The 22,070-nt window shown below is 45.3% G+C and overlaps 1 protein-coding gene across 1 annotated transcript in view; it reads left to right on the top strand.

Annotated features, from left to right (window-relative positions):
• Window positions 1–20,475, top strand: part of SH3RF2 (SH3 domain containing ring finger 2) — a 143,437-nt gene extending 122,962 nt beyond the window's left edge. The window contains exons 10-11 of the mRNA XM_037509012.2: window positions 2,233–2,541; window positions 18,030–20,475. Of these exons, the coding sequence (XP_037364909.1) occupies window positions 2,233–2,508 (276 nt within the window). The 3' untranslated portion in view covers window positions 2,509–2,541; window positions 18,030–20,475. The remainder of the gene's footprint in view (window positions 1–2,232; window positions 2,542–18,029) is intronic.
• The last annotated feature ends 1,595 nt before the right edge of the window (window positions 20,476–22,070 follow it).

Raw genomic sequence — 22,070 nt, 5'->3', positions numbered from 1 at the left:
TTTCCCGTTACCCCAAGTTACTAGACACAGCCCTCAAACTGTGTTTAAGAAGTGCCTAGACCTTGCTAGATGTGATGAGGGTCAAAAATATAAAGAAAGTCGGATTCTCACTAGGACCAAATTTCATGGGAAAAAAATGACTCCTAAGCAGCAGCACTGCCTACTGTATAAGCCCAAGGACAGGGAGACCAAAGCAGACACATACCGGTGCTGGAAAGTAGGGAGGGGAGGAGCTGGGGAGCCAGAAGACTGGCATCTTACATAGAGTTGTAGTCAGTCAGCTCCAGGCACTGGTTGCCAGAATGGGGAGGCACAATCCCAGTGTGCCAGATATTTTTTTTTAATTTGTTTGTTTGTTTGTTTGTTTGTTTGTTTATGCAAGCACTGGGTTCAGTCAGAAGCGCGGGAGGGAGAGAGAATTCACCAGAGCCAGAGCGGGAAGCAGAACAAGCAGAAGGACCAAAGTACACTGCTGAGGGGAGCAGCAGGCGGCAGAAGAGGTCTGAGCGCCATGTGGGACCCTTGCCAGCCTCCGGGGATCGAATCGGCATTGCAGAGGCTGCGGGCAGCTTCGCAACCCAGCGCTCAACCGCTGAGCCACTAGGGAGGCCCGCCAGATATTTTTAAGAGACATACAGGGCCTTCCTGGTGGTGCTGGGGTTAAAGTGTCAGCTATCAAGATATCACCAGCCACTGTAGCATGAGTTCGATCCCCAGCCAGGGAGCTGACCCACATAGCGCAGCAGACCTCTCTTGCCCTGCCTGCTGCTCCCCTCAGCAGTGTATTTCCATAGATCCGCCTGTTCTGTTCCCACTTTGTCTCTGGTGAAACCTCCCACACCTCTGGCCTATTCCCCAGTTTTGTTTTGTTTTTAAGATTTATTTATTTATTTATTTATTTATGCATACAAGAACCGGGGTACAGGCCAGATGGGCAGGAGGGTGAGAGGATTCACCAGAGACAGAGCAGGGAGCAGAACAGGCAGATGACCAAAAACACTGCTGAGGGGAGCAGTGGGCAAGACAGGAGAGGTCTGCTGCACCATGTGGGTAGCTCCCTGGCCGGCCAGGATCAAACCTGTGCTGCAGAGGCTGCAGACAGGTTCACAGCTCTGCGCTCAACTGCCTACGCCACCAGGGAGGCCCTACACCCCAGTTCTTATATGCATAAATAAAAATAAATCTTTAAAAAAAAAGAGAGACATACAAAGTTCTGATATTTATGTGTAATATTCAATTTGTATGTGTTGGCAATTAAACGAAATTCTTGAATATTCTACAGAGTACACTCAGTCAACAAGTGCCCAGTTTGCAAACTCTGCTCTGAGGACTAACAAAGCCACAAAGGAACTCTCTTGACAGAGTCACCTGGAGAGGCCTCAGAGAAGAGTTAGGCCTTGAGACAGGCCTTAGTGGTGCCTGCCGGTGGGCAGAGAGGAGAGAAGGAAGGCCAACTTCCTCTCTGGAGGGGATCATACATTCTTGCCTCAGACACTTTTCTCTGCTGATTGCTACTGTGTTTCTCCTAGAGAATTCCTAATTATTCTGCAATTCTCTCTCTCTCTCTCTCTTTTATTGAGGTAACATTGGTGTACATCACTGTGTATGATACAGAGGAATAGGATCACACCTCTTCAGATGTATATTCCCACACCACATCCATCACCTCTCAATTTAAATAGTTCTGTCTTGGGCCTCCCTGGTGGCACAAGGGATTAAACACTGCACTATGAAACAATCCGCAGCCTCTGCAGCATGAGTTCGATCCCCAGCTGGCCAGAGAGCAACCCACATGGTGCAGCAGACCTCTCCTGTCTCACCCGCTGCTCCCCTCAGCAGTGTATTTTGGTCCGTCTGCCTGTTCTGTTTCCCACTCTGTCTCTGGTGAATCCTCTCACCCCCCTGCGAGATTCAGGGGGTGTCTTTGGGAAACCTTCCCTGACTTGCCTTCTTCTGACTTCAGTTAGATATTCCTCTCCACTCTTCAAGCATTTCTACTTCCACCCTCCTAATGCTTGTGATAGTTGTCTATTTCCCAGAGAAGTTTTGTTCACTCGTGTACTCACAGCACCTAACAGGTGCATGAAGCACAGTTGACACTCATAGTAGACATAGTATTTGCCCAGTGAGCACATAAATGAGGTACTTCAAGTAAAGTGTAGAGAGACAACATGAACGAAATTCCTCTTCTCCCTCCTCATCCTTATCCCTTTGCTCTCCTTTCTCTTGCAGCAAGTCAAAACTGTGAGATTTCAGAATTACAGTCCTCCACCTGCCAAACACTGCACCTCCCATCCCAGCTCTGGAAAGTCTGAACAGCCAGCCATCCCTAAGGGATCCCAGCCTGACGCAGCCCCCTTGGGCCCAGAGATGACCATCCTATTTGCCCACCGAAGTGGCTGCCATTCTGGACAGCAGACAGACCTCCGGAGGAAGTCAACTTTTGGCAAAACCATGACCTCGGTGTCCACTGCCTCGGCCGCACAGACCATGTTTCCCACCAAATGAATCTACAGGTGGCTATTCCTAGACCCCCAAGAGGTGAATTACATTTAAATACAATCTGCCTCTACTGCGGGTGTCCTGCTATTCTTTGGGAACTAAAGCTTGGGTCCTTGTTTGCCTGTTTTACCTCCAGGAAAGAAAAGGTGGGAGCAGGGAACCCAGCCCTGGCGGGCGGAGAGAGCAGGTGGCCTTCCAAACGTAATGATTTGAGGCAACAAGGCCACGACTCAGACAAAGCAGTGGGGGCCCATCCTGCCCACCCTCTCCCCCAGCATGGAGTGTGTGGCTCTTGTCCCCTATGTCCTGTGTAAAATGTGTGATGTCCTACAAGGGACTTCAACCAGAGGTGTCCAATGGTGGCAATATTGGCATAGTTTTTTTGACCTCATCTCCATATTCTTAACAAGCATTAAAATAGTTTCTGCCATCTTCTGGAGCCTATATACTAGTTGCTAGTAGCCACCATATTTTTTTCCCTCCATGGAGTCACAATCCTGATGCAAAGAGACAATTTCTGAGAAGGGTATGAGATGGATGCTTTGAATACCCAAGAACCCTCTAAAACCAAAGGGGTCAACTTTCTGAGTTTGCTATAAACAAAAAGGTCAGAGAGAAGGCTGACTACCTCATCAAAATACTATCATACTTTAAGTTTTTTGATCTGTTTTCCCACATAAAATCCTACATAATCGATACACAGACAGTCCGTAGCCATGATCAGTGCCCCGCATGGTATTATGGATGTAGTTGATTCATGTGGGCTCAATAGTCTGACATCACAAAGAAAATACAGCACGCCTAAAAAATAACTTTATAGAAGGGCTTTGAGTTTAGACCATGAGTATCACTGCAACATTCTTTCTCTGATTTTGTTCTTTTCAACTAGCTAGCTGCTGCTTCGCCAGGTTGCAGGATAAGGCAACAATGGCGGTGAGAAGATTCCAGTCCAAGGTAGTGCCTTCTAGGGTACACCTCCTAGAGAAAACTATAAAAGGGACTGGACAAGGAGAGTTGGAGAGGGAAAACAGGAGGGTGAAGATGGCAAAGAGAGAGGAGAGAGGTGATAAGGATTAGGGAAAGTTGCGGGGAAGATAATAAAAGAGGAGGGAACAGTCTTGACATTCCTGGCAGGTGGGAAAGAGGGGACAGAGTCTGCAAAACTAGGTGACCCCACTAAAATGGGCTGAAGTAAGCAGGAGCAGCCAAGCAGAATCTTGTAAACTAGGGTGAAAGGGCATCCCAGAGACCCAAGGTGATGCTGTAAAACGACCCATTAATTCTCATTAAACTTAATTGTTGTGATCTAACATTTATTGCATACCCATCCATGTGGGCACTTTAATGCATAAATGCCATTTGCTACTAAGGTTAGGTGCCATAAAAAAAAGGAGGTCTAATTAGACCTTTCCCCTGGACAGTTGTTGAAGCTCCTAGGATTAAAGACCTGTATCTTTTACATACCCACCTACACACTTGGCCAAGGACTTTCCAGACCCTGATAAAACAAAAACAGCCCTAATCCTGCCAAGGAATACTGCACATCAAACCTTTAGGACAGCGTGGTAACATTGCCCTAGTATTTCTGTGAGTTATTGGCCCAAGTCTACTCCATAGACTCACATCCAACCCCATGCCTCATTGAAGTAAATGTAATCCAGATGGAGAAATGTGCGGAAATCACAAGACAGGGAGTCATTACATGACTTATCAAAATACGAGTAGATAGGCCTCCTCTTTACCAAAAAAAGCACTCAAGTTTAGGATTGAGCGGCAGGTAGGTGACATCAGTAGTCAAATAAATACTTAGTCTGTGCCTCAGTAGCAATGGAGCCAATTAATTTTTAACTGTTGTTGCTCTCAATAGGTTGCTAGAGTGTCAGAGAGATAAACATGAACCAGAAAGTTCTTCCCTTTGTCTGCTATCTCTATAGAGTGGCCTTGCATCTCTGGGATGCCCTTGTCTCTATAACATGTCTATGTAAACAGTGCTTCAGTGAACACAGGAATGCATTCTTGGGGTAGAAACCTAGGAGTGGAATTGCTGGGACATATGTTTGATCTACTTTTGAGTAGACTTCATGCTGTTTTCCATAGGGCTGGAGCAGTCTGCATTGCCACCAATGGTGTATAAGGGTTCCTTTTCTCCAAACCCTTGCCAATGATGGTTGTTTCTAGTTTTGTTTGGTTTTTTTTGCTGTTGTTGTTTTATATGGGCTATTCTCATGAGTGTATAGACTTGAATGTTTCTGAGGAAGCAGCCTCTTGAAATCCTAGGTGAGAAAATCACCTAGCATACCTAGGGCTGCGGCGCTAAAAGGAGACCAGCATAGCCCAATCAGGAGATCTGAGCACAGTGTCAGCTGAGTCCTGAAGGACAAGTAAGATTGTCAGGTGGATAAAGGGGTGGGAGAAAGAGTGTTCCAAGCAGGGGAAGAAGTGCTTGCTAACTGGATTTATAGGTAGCAATCAAGCCCAGTTCCCTTGTGCTTTTAAGAATCCATGGAGCAGGGCCTCCCCGGTGGCGCAGCGGTTGAGCACTGGGTTGCGAAGCTGCCCGCAGCCTCTGCAGCACCGGTTCGATCCCCGGCCGCTGGGCAAGGGTCCCACATGGCACGCAGACCTCTCCTGCTGCCCGCTGCTCCCCTCAGCAGTGTATTTCGTCAGTCTGCCTCTTCTCTTCTGTTCCCCGCTCTGGCTCTGGTGAATTCTCTCACCCTCCTGTGCTTCTGACCCAGTGCTTGTATAAATAAATACCCAGTACCCAGTGCTTGTATAAATATACCCAGTGCTTGTATAAACAAATAAATAAATCTTTTTTTAAAAAAAAAAAGATTCCATGGAGCATTCTATGGATCCCAGGTAGAATCTGAAGTCAAACATTCCATCCTGTGAGAGCTCTATCCCCTCAATAGAGATGAGGAAAGGGGATTCAGACCCTCACACCACAGTGCTATGAAAGGTGCTGAAGGTAGGCAATGAGGATAGGCTATGAGCACCTGAGCTGCCCTAAAGACAGCACGTGGAAGTTCACCTCTGAGTCACTCACCCCTTGAAAGTTAGAGCTGGATCTTTAGAGATCAGCTGATTCCTGGCAAAGTAAAATAAACCTAGCCTGGCCTAGAGCATGTTTTCAAGTAGGAGCTGGGCGCCTCCATTTTCACCAAGCTCATGAAGTGAGGCTGATGCCCCTCAAGTATGAGAATCAAATCTGCCTTTCTTGGGTTGGGCATCCGAGCTGACACTGCCCTGACTCAGCAGGAGCATGGCCACACCACTTGTTAATATGGTGAAACAGGCCTGCACTGATAAGTGAGTAGTGGATGCTCTGAGTTCCCCAAGGCCTCCCCAACTCCTGCACCCTGGCCCCTCCTTTAGGGCCTCCCTGGCACTCAACCACCCAACAACCAAAGGGTAAAGGCCAGGAGCAGCTGAGATATCCAGAATAAAGCCCTATTTCCTTCTTATTGGCTAGTGCCTAGGCCATACTGCTGCTAAAGCCCAATGAGGTCACTCGAGCAACTGTGAAGTGCAGCACTTCCCCTTATCCCCATCCTGGCCTCTGTCCAGCCCTTCACAGTCACCTGTGTCAGGCCCTTAATAGGAAAGGAGCAGGCTGGGACAGGGAGCAGGCTGACGCACACTAGTCTGCCTTTTCAGCTGCTTTCACAAGCATAAGCTTTGCCCTTTGGCTTCCCAGCCACTCTGGCTTGATTAGGCAGGTCCAAAGATCATTTGTTTCAATAAGGTGAGCAGGCATCCTCTCCCCCATGTCTGTCCACACAAGCAGGCCCCGCCGCCTCCGTACTCCCTCCTGGGAAGCGAGCAGCTGCGCAGGCAGCGGAGCAGGGGCCTGCAACGTCTGTCCAGCTGGGAGCAAGTGCTTAGCAAGCAGGGCCGGCAGGTGTGCCCCGGATGCCTCGCTTGTTTACATCTTGAGAGTAGAGGCCCCAGATCTCCCTTTAGCTAAGAGAAGAGAGGGTTAGCACTTCCAGCAGCCTCTCGTATGACCAGGAAAGACAGCCACGAGGGAATGAGTTTGGCAGGCAGGACCCAACCAGAGGAGTCAGTGCCAAGCTCGTGGCAGCAGGTCGGTGTCATTGAGAATGGACTGTGCAAGGACATCTGATGAGTTCGAGCAAGGCTTAGTGATCGCGCCATCTGTGTGCCAGGCTGTAGTATCATGTCCTACACCAGAGCCGAAACAGATGTTCCCAGAAGCCCTTCTGTCCACTGACCTTCACTTTGCCAAACCAAATGCAGCAGAGGTGGGGGTCAACGATGAAGGGGGAGAGGCCTGGAGCAATATTAGAGGCTCACCCATTTACCTGCCCATTCATTCAGCAACACTCACCTGTACCCACTCTGGCCCAGCCTCTGTGAGAGGCAGGCAATAGGGATACAATTTTTTCTGCATTTCGGCTCCTTACTTCTTTTCTCCCTACCTCCCTTTTTAAATGTGTAATTATATACAATGATAAAACACATAACCACACACCTACCACCTAGCCTTTTAAAAGGGAATTATCAATACCACGAAAGCCTGCTGCATGCCTCCCGTCACATTCCTTTCTTCCCCTCCTCCCTACCTCATCACGACCACCATCCTAAATTCCATGTTTATCATTCCCTTGTAAATTTCCCAACATGTGTCCAGTAGAAATTTCAGCGCTGCTCACAGAGGTGCTAGTAAACACTGAGCAACCTGAGGCCGTGGACACCCTGCCTACATTTCTGAGCTGCCATCTGGCTTCTATCACCAGGACCCTAAGGGTTGGATTCATGGCTGGGAGTTGAGGTTTTGATGTACCAGCATGTCCAGTTGAAGACATTCTTAGTGAGAAGAATTTTTACAAGAATTCCTTCCCATATGACTGATTGAGGAGGCCTCGGTGCTCTTGAGTGGGGGAGACACAGCCTGTGACTGCGCCCAAGTGGTGTGAGCACAGGACTTTCCAGCCAGACACCCTTGGGTCCACGCCTAGCCCCTCTGGGCAGCCAGCTGCAGAATCTGAAATTGAAACCAATCTTGCTGGTTTTGCTGCTGCTCACAAGTGCTCATGAGAACCTTTGTCAGGGATGCAGGGAAAGTCCCCAAGCTGCAGATCAGAATGTTTCAGGTGCTCCCAGAGAAAAAGTACAAGGTAGAGTCTCTGTGTCCAAGAAGTAGGGGTGGAAAGGAAGGTAACTGAGAGTATCCTGTACAGAGAAATCCAAGAAGCAAATACACCCTTGCCGCAAGGGCGGCCAGACACAGCCAGGCAACCTGAAAAAGAGCCAACGCCTGCCTTGTGGTTCTGGATCATTGATGTCAAAACACAATGATCACTTTGCATTCCCTAGATCACTCTTCATGTGTTTATTTCTGGCTTTGCTTGTCCTTGTTTAAAACGAAACAAAGAGCACCATAAGAAGGGCGATATGATTTCCAAAATGATACCCCCCGCTTTTCATCTTCTCTGTGGGTACAGGAGGGCTCATCAGTCTTTTTTCTGCCGGTTGCCCCCACAAGCTCACCTATTCCATGCTGGTATCTATCCAAAGTTCAAGGTAATTGCTTTTGGGGGTAGATACACACCCACGCATGCAAGGTAATTATGCAAATAGGATCACTGCTGGATGGACAAGAGCTGTAGCCTAGTAAGACAAGTCCCAGGGAGATGTCTAAAAAGCATTTGCAAAGGCCATTTTGTGTATCCTCAGTTAATGCTCATAGAATCAGTGCCAGCATGACCGACCAACTTGATGAAGGCCATTTGCCAAGTCAGAGTTGGACTGCTGTGGGTCACACAAGTCCTGGAGGCCAGGGCTAGCCTAAAGCCCTTCCTGTGAAAACAGGCTCCGTTGGCCATCCAAGAGGACTGGAGAACCATTTAAGTTCAGAAACTCTCAAATTAACAAAAAGCCAGTGCGAATCCAAACACAAGGCAGCAGCTAAAGTAGGTCTGGAGGACCAAAGGGGACTTCAACTAAATAGCACCTTTAAAAGCTTGTATCCAGATCCTACCTAGAGGTGTTTTACATCTCTGTCAAGGAGAGGGCTAAGAACTGTACTGTGAGGACATGCCAGCCACAGCAAAGGGGAGGCAGCACCAGCTTCTCTGCAAGGAACAGAGCAGTCAGACAGGAAGGGTAACACATTTGGAAGAAAAAGCTAATTTTAGATATCAGAACAATTTCCAAAGATTCCATTCCACACATTCTATTTATAAGATGAATTCTTTTTTGAGCTTAAGTTGTTTTTAGATGTTGGCAAATTTGAGAGCTTAGGTCTTCTGTAAAGGACTAGATTTAAAGCATCAATCTACAAGGAAGTGGAGGTAGCTATTCCGGCTCCATTCCCAATCCACTAGAGCTTTGTAAACTATAGAGAAGCAATAGAATAAAATAGCCACAGTGATGGGTTTTGGAGTCAAATTATCTGAGGTTCTGTCCAGCTTTGTCACTTAATAGCTGTTTCCTTTGACAAGGAGCTAAACAAACTTGGAAAAGTTACCCTTCCTGAAACCTCAAGTTTCTCATTTGTAAAATGGGCATCAGAACCTCCACCCTATGGGAGCTTGGGGCAGGATTAAGGAGATTGTGCATGCATAGTTTGGATCATGGCACTGAGTAAATCAAAGTGCTCAATAACCGCGGACTTGACTAATAGATGTACATGGGGGCACAATTCAAAAACAGAGATGCCCCCAAAAGCTGGGCATGTCACACAGACGTGGGAGAGCAGAGTAGTTGTCAGGAAAGCTTCCGTGAGCAGAACCAGGTTCTGAAAGGGGGCACGTGGAAAGGTTACATGGAAACGCAGCACTTGGGCTCAGAGCCACATGCCCTGGATTCAAACCCAGGCCCCGCTACTTCTAGGCTCCCTGTCCTTGGCCCAAATTCATGAGCCCCTTGGCAACTTTCTTTACTCATCTGAGGAGTAGAAGCTCTAATGGGCACTCCATGGGGCATGGGGAAACGGAAGCTAGATGGCAGGTCAGATGCCCATGTACAGAACGGGCCCGAGATGTGGTAGCTGTTGGAGTTTGCAGACATGACCGAGGCAGAGAGCAGGCATACACTAATCCCACCGCGGCTCAGGGGCCAGGTGGTTGAGAGCACAGTGAATCGGAGGGACTTGGATTCAAATCCAGGCTCTGAATTTTCTCCTGGTATCACTGTGGTGGATCATGAAATCTCTCACAACCTTAGTTCCCTTGCTTATAAAATGCAGATCTTGCATGGTGCTTTCCTGGTTTGGTAGGGACTCAGGAGATAATACAGTGTCAATAGCAGCATATGGGAAAGCACCGTGGCGTTAGTGTGATGCTCGCGTGCTGTGACCCTCGTCAGTCTTTTTTCTGCCGGTTGCCCCCACTAGCGCACCTCACCCCATCTGTTGAAGGTCAAGGGTTATGTTGTCTGGGACCCTAAATACAGTCACTGAGCGCACGGGTGCTGGCTGGCTGGGGACACACAAACCCAGCCCTGACAGGGTTTATGAAATATCCATTCTGATTTGCAAATAGTTCTGACACAGACGCATTTCCAGTCACCTGGCGATTTCTGTAACAACCCTTCCTCCTTGGCGCCAATTAACAGAAATTAAATGTCCCTGGCACAATTTGCAATCCATAAAATGCTTGTGCTCATGAGTTAAACCCTTGCTGGGCTGCCATTGTGACCGAGGAGCTCCCTCCTGGGCCAGCTCCATTTAAAGTCACAGAATGTTTCTTTCTCGGTAAAAAAATCAACATCACTTCATTCACTTATTCATTCATTTTCATTCAAAAATATTGATTGAGCATCTACTCTGCACCAAGTTTTGTTCCATAGCGTTGGGATACAGCAGTGAACAGTGAGAGTAAGATTCCTGCCTTTGTCAAGGGGAGTAAATGTGAATAAGTTCAAGACAAGGGATTGTTTCTTTGTGACAGAATGTTATAAAGGAAGCGATGGGAACGGCTGAGGGTGCAGCTTGTTAGGTAGAGTGTCCAGGGAGGTGACATTCAAATTTTTTCTTAGAAAGTAACTTCTTTTTTTAAAAAAATATTTATTTATGTATGCATACAGGAAGGTGTGGGGGCTGAGGGGATTCACCAGAGACAGAGTGGGGAGCAGCACAGGCAGATCTACTGAAATACACTGCTGAGGGGAGCAGCGGGCGAGACAGGAGAGGTCTGCTCGCCATGTGAATTGCTCCCTGGCCGGGGATCGAAGTCGTGCTACAGAGGCTGTGGATAGCTTCACAGTTCTGTGCTTAAACCCTTGCACCACCAGGGAGGCCCGAGGTAGCATTTAAACTGAGATTGGAAGAAAAGAAGGAGCTGGACAGGCTGCAGTCCAGGTAGCAGGAACGAGCTCAGCACAGCCTGAAGTGCATTCATTTATCACATTTTCAGTCACACAATAAATGTGTTGAACGGACAGTTGGAGAGGAGACGAATCATTTTTCCTGCCAAGGAGGACCTTGACAGGAAGGATGAACTTATGGGAGATGCCACAGCACAGATGCAAGTTGCTCCCTGCTCTCCATCTCTAAAAGAAGGGGCGCAGGCACTGGCTTCCAGGTTGGTGGGAGCTTAAGAATTCATCTACACAGGGACAGGGCCCTGTCTGCTCTTTAAAGCAGTGACTACACAGCAAACAAAAGCTACCTGGCATTTTTTTATAGGCAAAGTGGTTGTTTGCAATTGTGTAGACAGAGCATGAAATGTCATCTCCTTTATTATCCTTAAGGATATATTTATTGAACTTCCACGCCCACTTATTCAGAAAATACTTCTTAGCTGTGTCTCCTTCCTCGATTCTTGCTCACATCCTCTCTCTGTGTGTCTGTCTGTCTCTCTCCATTCCTCTCCTCTCCTCCTCTCTCCCCTCCCTCCCCCTCCTCTCCTGTGTGACTTCGGGGAAGGCACTTCTCCTCTCTGAGTCTCAACTTTCTCATCTATAAAATGGGAATAATAATATAGGCCATGCAAATACTAAACTTTTATTATCCTCATTTTGTAGATTAGGATGTAAGATTTTAAGAACTCAACTTAGGGGCCTCCCCGGTGGCGCAGCGGTTGAGCGCTGGGTTGCAAAGCTGCCTGCAGCCTCTGCAGCGCCGGTTCGATCCCCATCCCCGGCTGCTCCCCGGCCACCGGAGGAGGGTCCCACATGGCGCGCAGACCTCTCCTGCCGCCCGCCGCTCCCCTCAGCAGTGTTCTCTGTCTGTCTGCCTGTTCTGCTCCCCGCTCTGGCTCTGGTGAATTCTCTCACCCTCCTGCGCTTCTGACTGTACCCAGTGCTTGTATAAATAAATAAATAAATCTTTAAAAAAAAAAAAAAAAAAAAGAACTCAACTTAGGAAACTGAAACTCAAGGTTTCTTTTTTTTTTTTTTTTTTTTTTTTTTATAGAGGCATGTTTTTATTTATTTGTTTGTTTGTTTGTTTTGTTTATACATGCACTGGGTACAGTCAGAAGCGTGGGAGGGTGAGAGAATTCACCAGAGCCAGAGCGGGGAGCAGAGCAGGCAGAAGGACCGAAGTACACTGCTGAGGGGAGCAGCGGGCGGCAGGAGAGGTCTGCGCGCCATGTGGGACCCTCCTCTGGTGGCCGGGGAGCAGCCGGGGATCGAACCGGCGTCGCAGAGGCCACGGGCAGCTTCGCAACCCAGCGCTCAACCGCTGCGCCACCAGGGAGGCCCTGAAACTCAAGGTTTCTAAGGCAAAAAAACGCTAGTAACTTGTGTGACAAGCCAGTTCCCTGGGATCTACCCTCTGCAGGCTTTGTCCATTCTTTGAGGTCATTGAGAAGCAGAATCACAAGAGCTCCCATAATAATAATATAACCCCATCTAGAACCCCATATGTGCCAACAATGTTCTATGCGCTTTTCTTATGTCAACTGATTTTAACATCTCCCTGCAACCATGCAAAGTAAGTAGTATGACCACCCTGATCTTACAGATAAGGAAACTGAGGTCTAGAGAGATTAAATAATTTCCACAGGTCACAGCTAGGAATTGAGCTATCCAAGCTGGGCAATCTGAATCAGTCTGTGCTGCTACCCATCTGACATCTCATTTAAGATGACACTATTACAGCTTTCCTGCACACATCAGCTTCTAAGTGCTCAGTAAACAAAGCATTATCACCTTGCCAACTCTGGGAGCCTCTGGCCCCTGGATTTGTCACTAAAAATTGCCTCTACGTGGCAGCACAAGGGGTTAAGCACAGCACCGTGAAGCCATCCACAGCCTCTGTAGCACTAGTTTGATCCCCAACCAGGTAGTTACCCACATGGCACAGCAGACCTCTCCTGTCTTGCCCACTGCTCCCCTCAGCAGTGTATTTCAGTCAGTCTGCCTGTTCTGTTCCCCATTCTCTCTGATGAATTCTCTCACCCCCGCACCCCCCCCCACACACACACACCTCTGGCCTATACCCCAGTTCTTGTATGCATAAATAAATAATTTTTTTTAAACAATTGCCTCTCCCAGGCATAGGGAGATTGCAGTGATGACATTTTCAGGGCCCTGTTAAAATGGAGGCTCATTATTCTTTAGAGTTGAAGTTCTTTCTATGCCATTTAGCACAACCTGGAAGGTCAGGTTAATGTGGCAGACTTCCTGCCATTGGCAGTTACTCCTTGTTGCGACCTGATTGAGCCCTCAGAAATGCTACAGGACAGTGGGTAGCAACAAAAGCAAACCAACCACCGCTGCCCCCTTGGGAGCCCGGGTGCACTTTCCCAAATGACCTTGCCTTCGTTCGGGGAGCCACAGGCTACTGGCTGTGGACCCCAGGCCTGATCTGCAGATCAAAGCAGTATTTTCTGGGTCCACTGGTGATATGAAGAGGTTGACCCATTTCCAAAGGCGGGAGCCCAGCATCAGCACTGCAGCAACTTCCACACAGGGAAGGCCCCTTTGAAGGGGGCCTCTTTGAAGAGTTAAATAGTCATGCACAGCAGGATGAAACTCCTGCCCACAATCAATGAGGAGTGGTGGAGACAGCATAACTCCAGATCCTGTGTAACTCATTGACATGGTGGGACATGGAATGCATCCTAGCAACTAAAGATTTTTTTTAATGAATATTTTTTTAATTTATTTTTTATTTTTATATTCCTCATACGATTGCAACCCCCTGATTTTGACCCCAATCCCTCCTTTACCCCCCCCCAAAGTGTGTCTCTGGTTCATAGTTGTTTGTTGATTTTGATTTTTTTCTTTCTTATAGTTATTCTTTTTCCTGGTCCCTTATTTAGGTTTTCTAGATTCCTGTTATGAGAGAGACCATCCGGTATTTTTCTTTTTACTTCTGGCTTATTTCACTGAACATGATCCCTTCCAGCTCCATCCATGTTGCTGCAAATTGCCTGTGTTCATCTTTTTTGAATGCTGAGTAATATTCCATGGTGTATATGGACCACATCTTCTTGATCCAATTATCTGTTTTTGGGCATTTGGGTTGTTTCCAAAGCTTAGCCATTGTAAATTGTGCTGCTATAACCATAGGGGTGCAGGTGCTCTTTGGAATTGATGTTTCTGTGTCCTTTGGGTAAATACCTAGGAGTGGAATTGCTGGATCATATGGAAGCTCTATCTTTGGTAGGTTGAGGAATCTCCACACATCTCTCCATAGTGGTTGGACCAGTTTGCACTCCCACCAACAGTGCAGGAGAGTTCCTTTCTCTCCACATCCTCGCCAGCATTTGTTGTTGCTAGTTTTTTTAATATGTGCCATTCTCACTGGTGTTTGATGGCATCTTATTGTAGTTTTGATTTGCATTTCCCTGATTGCAAGTGACATGGAACATTTTTTCATATGCCTGAGTCTCTTCAGCTCTTTGTAGATTTTTGTGATCAGTCCTTTATCATTAGTGTTGGGTGCAAAAATTTTCTCACAGTCAGTGGGGTTTCTCTTTGTTTTGGTTACTGTCTCTTTTGCTGTGCAGAAGCTCTTTAATTTGATGTAGTCCCAGATGTTTATCTTTGCCTTCACTATCACTGCTTTGGGTGATGCGTCTGTAAAGATGTCTTTGAGGTGCAGGTCATGTAGAGTTTCACCTGTATTTCCTTCTATGTATTTTATGGTTTCAGGTCTTATGTCTAGTTCTTTAATCCATTTTGAGTTGGTTTTTGTGCATGGTGTGAGGTAGTAGTCAAGCTTCATTCTTTTGCATGTAGCGACCCAGTTTTCCCAGCACCATTTATTGAACAAATTTTCTTTGCTCCAGTGCATAGTCTTTGCTCCTTTGTCAAAGATTAGTTGACCTTAGATCTGTGGGTTTATTTCTGGGTTTTCTATTTGGTTCCATTGGTCCATGTGTCTGTTCTGGTTGCAATACCAAGTAGTTTTTATTTTTATGGCTTTGTAGTGTAGTTTGAAATCTGGGAGAGTGATGCCTCCATTCCCTTCTTTTTTTTTTTTTTTCAGGAGGGTTTTGGCTATTCAGGGTTTTTGGTGGCTCCATATTAATTTCATCAATATTTTTTCCATTTCTTTGAAGAATGACATTGAAATTTTAATTGGAATAGCATTGAATCTGTAGATTGCTTTTGGTAGGATGGCCATTTTGATAATGTTAATTCTTCCGATCCATGAGCAGGGGATGTCTTTCCATTTCTTTGTGTCGTCTTCTATTTCTTTTAACAGTGTTTTCTTTGTATGGGTCCTTTACTTCTTTTGCTAGGTTTATTCCCAAGTATTTGATTTTTTTGTTTGTTTCAATAATAAAAGGAATGGTTTTCTTGATTTCTTCTTCTTCAGATTTATTATTTGTGTATAGGAAGGCTACTGATTTTTGTGCGTTGATTTTGTATCCTGCCACTTTACTAAACTGATTGATTAATTTAATTAGTTTTTCTGTGGAGTAACCAAAGATTTTGTACTCATCCTGCTTCCTCTGCTAAATGTTAAGCAGGCACCAGGAGCCTCTGAGCACTCGCTTGCACTGGTGCTAAGCGACAGGCCAGCAGATGAGTGAGAGCCATGCTGCCTTTGCAGCCCCCCAGGTCCCTAGTGTGGTTGTCTGTTTGAAAGCTCAGGCTGTTTTGGTACACTCTCTAGAGCCATAGGTCAATTTCTGCCTTGCAGAGTGGGGCCTTGGATAAGACTCCCAAGTTGGTGTTTCGCATAAATTTTGCCTCAAGATCCACTCATGGCATCCTGCAAAGATTGAGCCTGTGATGGTCATTAAAGTTTCACCAAGGAGAAAACTGGGCTGTTAAGTCAGCAGAGGTACTTGTAACCTGCCCTCAGAAATGCTACAGGTCAGTAAAGGTAGCAACAAGCAAGCCAACCATTGATACACCTTCATCATTAGATTCAGATTGTTTGAGTTTAGCAATAACAGATGATAACCTTTCACATCAAATAGGAATCCCTAAGGCCATATTGTATGAATAAATCAATGTGGAAAAAGGAAAAGAAATCAAACTCCTGATGAAAGAAATCAGGCAAGTGATGGAAAACTGTCTACAATTATTTCCTCTTTTACTGGAAATATATTGGAACTCACTTATGGACGAACTCTGAGGCTAGGAGAAAAGTCTTCCCAAACGTTAATGGACCAACTTCCCATTATCCTTCTTGCCTTCCCCTGTCCACATGGTCAGCCGGAACTTGATTTGTAGTTAAAGGCCAGGAGCCAAACTCTGGCAGCAAAGTCACAGAGGGCAGCCTGACTCCTGCGATGACCATTGTGATCACCTGCCTCTCCCAGACAGGGTGCGTGGGCCACACACTTCCTTCTGAGCTCTCAGCCTCAAGAAAAGAAAGGGAGCAAAGGTCTGGGCAGGGAGGGGAGGACACTGGTGACCCATGAGGGGCTGACAGCAATGCAGGTAGAGTTCAGTAACTAGAGAAATTCTGGGGACTCATTGATTTTTTTATTTTTGAAATAATTTCAGACTTACAGAAATGTTGCTAAAATTAGTACAAAGAATTCCTATATCCCCTTCAAAGGTAGTTTCTCTAAATTTTAACATTTTACTATGTAGTTTTGATTCTCTTTCAGACATGTTATAATATTATATATTTTTTTAATTTATTTTATTTGTATGCGTACAAGAGCTGGGGTACAGACTAGAGGTGCGGGGTGGGGGGTGGTGAGAGGATTCACCAGAGACAGAGTGGGGAACAGAACAGGCAGATTGACTGGAATACACTGCTGAGAGGAGCAGCGGGCGAGTCAGGAGGGGTCTGCTACACCATATGGGTTGTTCTCTGGCTGGGGATCGAACTCATGCTGCAGTGACTGTGGTTAGCTTCATGGGTTGTGTCTTAACCCCAGGGCGCCACCAGGGAGGCCCTATAATATTAAATATTAAGTAAAAATTTAACATAAGTTATACATGCAATTTTTGTGAACCATTTAGAGTAGTTGAAGAGCAAATGCCCATCTATCTCCAAACATTTCTGTGTGTATTTTCTAAAACCAAATGTATACTCTAACACAACTACAATGAAATCACCAAGTCAGGAAATTAACACTGATATTGCACTTTTAACTAGTCTACAGTTTTTCAACTGTTGTATTCTTTTCCTTTTTAGAGAAAAAAATTTAATGTCTTATCTAGAACTTACTGAAGAACCATATATTGCATTTGATTGTTATGTCTCTGGTTTCTTCCACAAGATGCATTGTCTTCCTTCACCTTGCCATTTTGAAGATTATAGGTCATTTATGTTAGAAAATGTCACTCAGTGGGATTTGTCTGATATGCCTTCATCATTTGATTCAGATTATTTGTGTTTGGCAATAACAGATGATAACCTTTCACATCAAATAGGAATTCCTGAGTCCATACTGTATGAATAAATAACTGTGGAAAAAGGAAAAGTTCTTCCTTATAGTAGAACACCAACTTCTAAGTGTGGAAGGCATGATAGAATTTTTTTTTAAGATTTATTTTTATGCATACAAGAGGTGGGGTACAGGCCAGAGGTGTGTGAGAGGATTCACCAGAGACAGAATCGGGAACAGAACAGGCAGATGTACCAAAATACAATGCTGAGGGGAGCAGCGGGTGAGTCAGGAGAGGTCTGCGGTGCCATGTGTGTTGCTCCCTGGCTGGGAATCGAACTTGTGCTGCAGTGGCTGCGGTTAGCTTCATAGGTTGTGTCTTAACCTCTTGCGCCACCAGGGAGGCCCCGTGATAGAATTTTTTGAAATCACCATTCAGCAACCACTACAGTAATAATCAGTTCAGGCGAGAAGAATCAATGAATATTAAAACCCGTGAGTGAAGTGAAGAGTCCAGAATAACTCCTCGCAAGATGCTCATTAATCACAAAGGGAAAAATAGCAATGGAGAGTGGAGGAAGCTTAAAGACAACCACATCAGCCAATAGACCAAAGTCAGCATCATTTGTAATGGGGATAGAGATCCATGTGCCTCCTGATAAAGTGAACTGAGAAGACAACATGCCTTCTGTAAAATGAAAGGTCCTATCCCTGCCCACAAAGCTGAAGAATTTTAAGGAACTATAGTTCTTCTTAGGCTACATTCACATATAATAAATTCTGAATTTTTTTTCCACCTCACAGACCCTGCCTTGATAATCTTTCCAAGATGATGAGCTGGCGACTATGAGAAGACGACAGAGAAAATGAACTGTGTGAATGGAAACTGCTCGGTGGAGAGTTTGTGGACCATGTGGTATTCCTTGGACGCCAAGATGCTATAGAGGCCGGCCTCCAAGACAGAAGGCTGACAGGAGAAAGAGCACTCTGTCTTCACCCACAGTATCAATGGGTGCTGGGGCAGATGGAGAAAGTCCAGTGGGTCCCCTGCAGTTACAGGTCACACCACACTGTCATTCCTCTTCTTCCTTTCTATGGTCAACACTACACTTCATCTAGCGATTTCTCACACCTGGCCACCTACCTGACACGAGAAATGACTGAACGTCCTGTGTCTTCCAGCTCTGAGGCTGACCTGTGTCTCCAACTTGTATTTAGAGACTTTAGCTTAGGGGACGGCATCATATTCTTCTCTCAGGTGTTCAAGCCAGAAAGGCGAGCATTCTTCACAACTTCTCTCACCCCCATCTCCTCCCCACCGCATCCTCTGTCCCCCACCTCTCCTCATGCTCTTCCATTCCAATTCCATTCTCTTTCCCCACTGATACCTTCTGATCCAGAACAGACTGATAAAGGAAGTAAAGAAAAAAATATCAAATAAGAAAACAAGATGCCACAGACTGCCATGCTTATGGAGGGGCTGCTACCTATCTACAGTTATAAAAGTCAATTGTAACTCTGCATTCTTTTTATTAATAAATAGCCCATCTTCCAGGACAAGTCATTAGAAGATATTCTACCCCTGGTTTTAAAAAAAAAAAAACCTGTAACTTAACACACAAATTTGAAATGATCTGTGATGACCTGAGAGGAACCCCACATAGACATGAAATTCACAAATACCCTGAGAGGCATTTTTATCTTCTCCCCATCTCAAGACATCAGTAAGAATTTTATTTTTATGAGCACCTGCTGCCCTGATTAGCAAGATAATAAAATACAAATGCAGCATTATTTGGATGTATTGGATGTTTTAAAGTTCAGGATCATAATTTTGCACTGAAGCCTCTTCAGTCTTTCATCCCGTCGTGCTTGTGAGAAGGAGAATCAGCGAACCAGAGTGGGTAAGGATTGTACTTTGTGGTTACAGAAACGTTAACTTCTCTGTGAATCCATGACTTGCAGGACTCAAACTGGCGCCCATGTCTTAATGAATAACTTGTCCTCCTTAACCACACCTTTCTCTTGGTTAACCACAGGGGAAGGTGATAATAAGCAACCAGAAGTCCCAAAGTACTGGTTTTATTTGCCAAGTGGTGAGTGGGAAGGCAAGAGGTGCGATGCAACCACAGAGGGGATGATTCAGTGATGACATGGCCGTCTCATACATGGTCAGAGGCGGCGCCGCCAAGTGGCAATCACCCCTTCTCTCTGACCTGCTGTGACTAAACCTTGGCTCCACTTTCTCTGAAAGAACTCAGGTTTGGTTGGCTCCTCTTTAGCTTCAGAATCTATGAAGATAGAGATGCTGCCTTCACATTCTAGAATCTACTCATTACCACCATGAGGCCTTATAGCCCCCTATAAATAGGTTAAAATGACTTCACTTTCCAAGGTATAGTCATGGATTTGTCAGAGTTGGAAGCAATTTACTTTTATACATGATGTGTGGAAAGATTACTTATAAGCAAGCTCCCACACAAAAGCAAGTTGTATAAAGTGGGGGAGACAAATGATTTTTAATCCCCGGAAACCATTAGACCACACTAGCTAATTACAGCCTTGACTTCAAGGCCTCTTCACTCATTTTTTTTCTTCTTACCTTGGCTTCCCCTTCTCACACTTAGAGCAACAAGAAACTGCCACTTGTTATTTTTATACTTGTTGTTTTTCAAATCTCTGGGAACTTCCCGTGGCTTATAGGGTAGGGTTTCATGGAGATTTGGCTTCTGTTTTAAACCTGCTTAGCCAATAAATCAAGTCTTTTCCAAAACATGAAGTGTAGAATCTGATTGTTCCCAGCCAAGACAAGAAACTTAGGAAAGATTCCCTATTTCCTAAAGTTTCTGTGTCTTGGCTGTCAGTTCCAGCTGATATAGATCTCAAGAAGTCAAAGGTCCAAACGTGGTGGAGGGATAGAGGAGGTGAGGATTTAGAATTACAAAAGTGAAGTTGAACAAGACACATAACCTAGAATAGTTTGCTAACCCTGAAATCTGAGTCTCAGCTCCTAGAATTGCTTTTTATTGTTACATGTTTGGTTAGGGGAAGCGCTGTTGTTTAGGGGAATAAAGACAAGAAAATGAAAGGGGAGGAAAATTCACTCCTCCATGGAAATGTAAGTAGAGAAGCTATTTAAAAAAAATAACAAACAGAAAAGCTATAGCTCTTGTGTGTGTGCTTGTTTTTTTAAGTACAGTTTTTTAATAGACCAAAAAAGAATCTTTATGGGATAATATGTATATGAATAATGTCTATGAAAAGGGTATATGTTTGTCATTATAGACTATTGTATAAACCTTAGATACATAAAATATATAAACATTAAAATTATTTTATAGGGCAATGAACACTTAAGGACTTCCAATTTTTTTTATATCTTTGTTCCAAAAAATATGGAGTTCCAGGGGTGGCAGCTTATTTGCTTAGTGTATTCCACTAAGCCACAGGGCTGGGGACAGGGTCGGGGGGATTGTTTGTATTTTGGTTTGTAATTTATAAGAATCTGTATGGAGTACTCTGAAATGTCTGTTGCATATGTGTTGGTGTTATTTACCCACATGGAGCCATTAGTGATCTGTTCCACACTTTGCATCTTGGAAAACCAAGAGGAATTTTCTATTGAGAAGAAAAACACATGGAACATGCCTTCACTATTGGGTACCTCTCAGATCTGTACCACTGCCAGCTATTGGTAAGTCTGAGAAAATGGGGAGCTTCATATCAGAGTTGTTGCCTCTCCCTTGACTGGTGTTGGATAGCTCTTCTGCTGGGAAGAAAGCATATTTTTGTGAAGTCCTTTTTCTTGGAGTTGATCTGTTCTGGAGGAAGCCAGTCACCTTGCTTCAGGACTTTATGCTGCCATCACTTTTCAAAGAACTATCCACATACAAATTCTTCATTTTATGTTCTGTGATTTGCTGGTAGATTAGTTGATTTGAAAGCCCGGAGTTTTGCTTGTATGGGCTTGTGGCTCTAATGAAGTGTTAAGTTTGTGCTTTACAGCCCAGACTGAGCAGAAGCAGCAAAAGGAAAGAGGGACCCCCTTGTTGGAGAGGTCCACTCCCACCTTTTACATTGGTGAGAGGAGAACTGTGCCAGAAACTGGCATGAAACCATCTGATGTTCACGTAGGAGGAGGGGGCCAACCATGTGGCGAGATTACCCACGTCTCCTTTGCCAAAAACTCATATTGTTCCCAGCTGGAAGCTTGTGAAGACCGTAGGTGTTTTAGCATGAAACAATAAAACAGATTTATTTTCAGTTAATACACTTGTCCCTCGGGCCTGATTGCTTTTTTTTTTTTTCCCCAGTAGCTGACTTGCAGAGGAGAGTACTTTATCATAGATTAAACATCAACACTGAGCACTTACTTTTTCACAAAGGGATTTGGTTTCTGGCAGCAACTCTGGACACTCAAGAGGGAGGCAGGGAAGAGAGTATGACACTTGCCACATGGGAACTGCTCAGTGTCTGTGTGCATGGGTGAAGGCAGGGGTGCACTTCCTGTCCACAAATACCAGAGTTCACCTCAACAGAATGAACTCGAGCTTGTGCCTCCACAAGGGCCCAAAATGCACTGGTTAGAAGCCTTCTACGCAAGCTCACTATGGAGGTCAGGAGCACAGCCTGGAGAATCTACCATTTGCCATTTGTGTGGCCTTGGACAATTTACTTAACCTCTCTGTGATTCATGTTTCTTTTCTGGAAAAATGGTCATATAATATCACTTTCCTCGGGATGTTAAGGACTAACTGTCTTAAAACCTGTAGAGTGCATTAAACATTCTTGAAATCCGGGGCCTCCCCGGTGGTGCAGTGGTTGAGCCCTGGGTTGCGAAGCTGC

Source organism: Talpa occidentalis, unplaced genomic scaffold (genome assembly GCF_014898055.3).
Source record: "Talpa occidentalis isolate TD23 unplaced genomic scaffold, MPIMG_talOcc4v2.1 talOcc4.13, whole genome shotgun sequence".
NCBI lineage: Eukaryota > Metazoa > Chordata > Mammalia > Eulipotyphla > Talpidae > Talpa > Talpa occidentalis.
The sequence above is the reverse complement of the archived record's forward strand: the minus strand, read 5'-3'. Positions and strand labels throughout refer to the sequence as shown.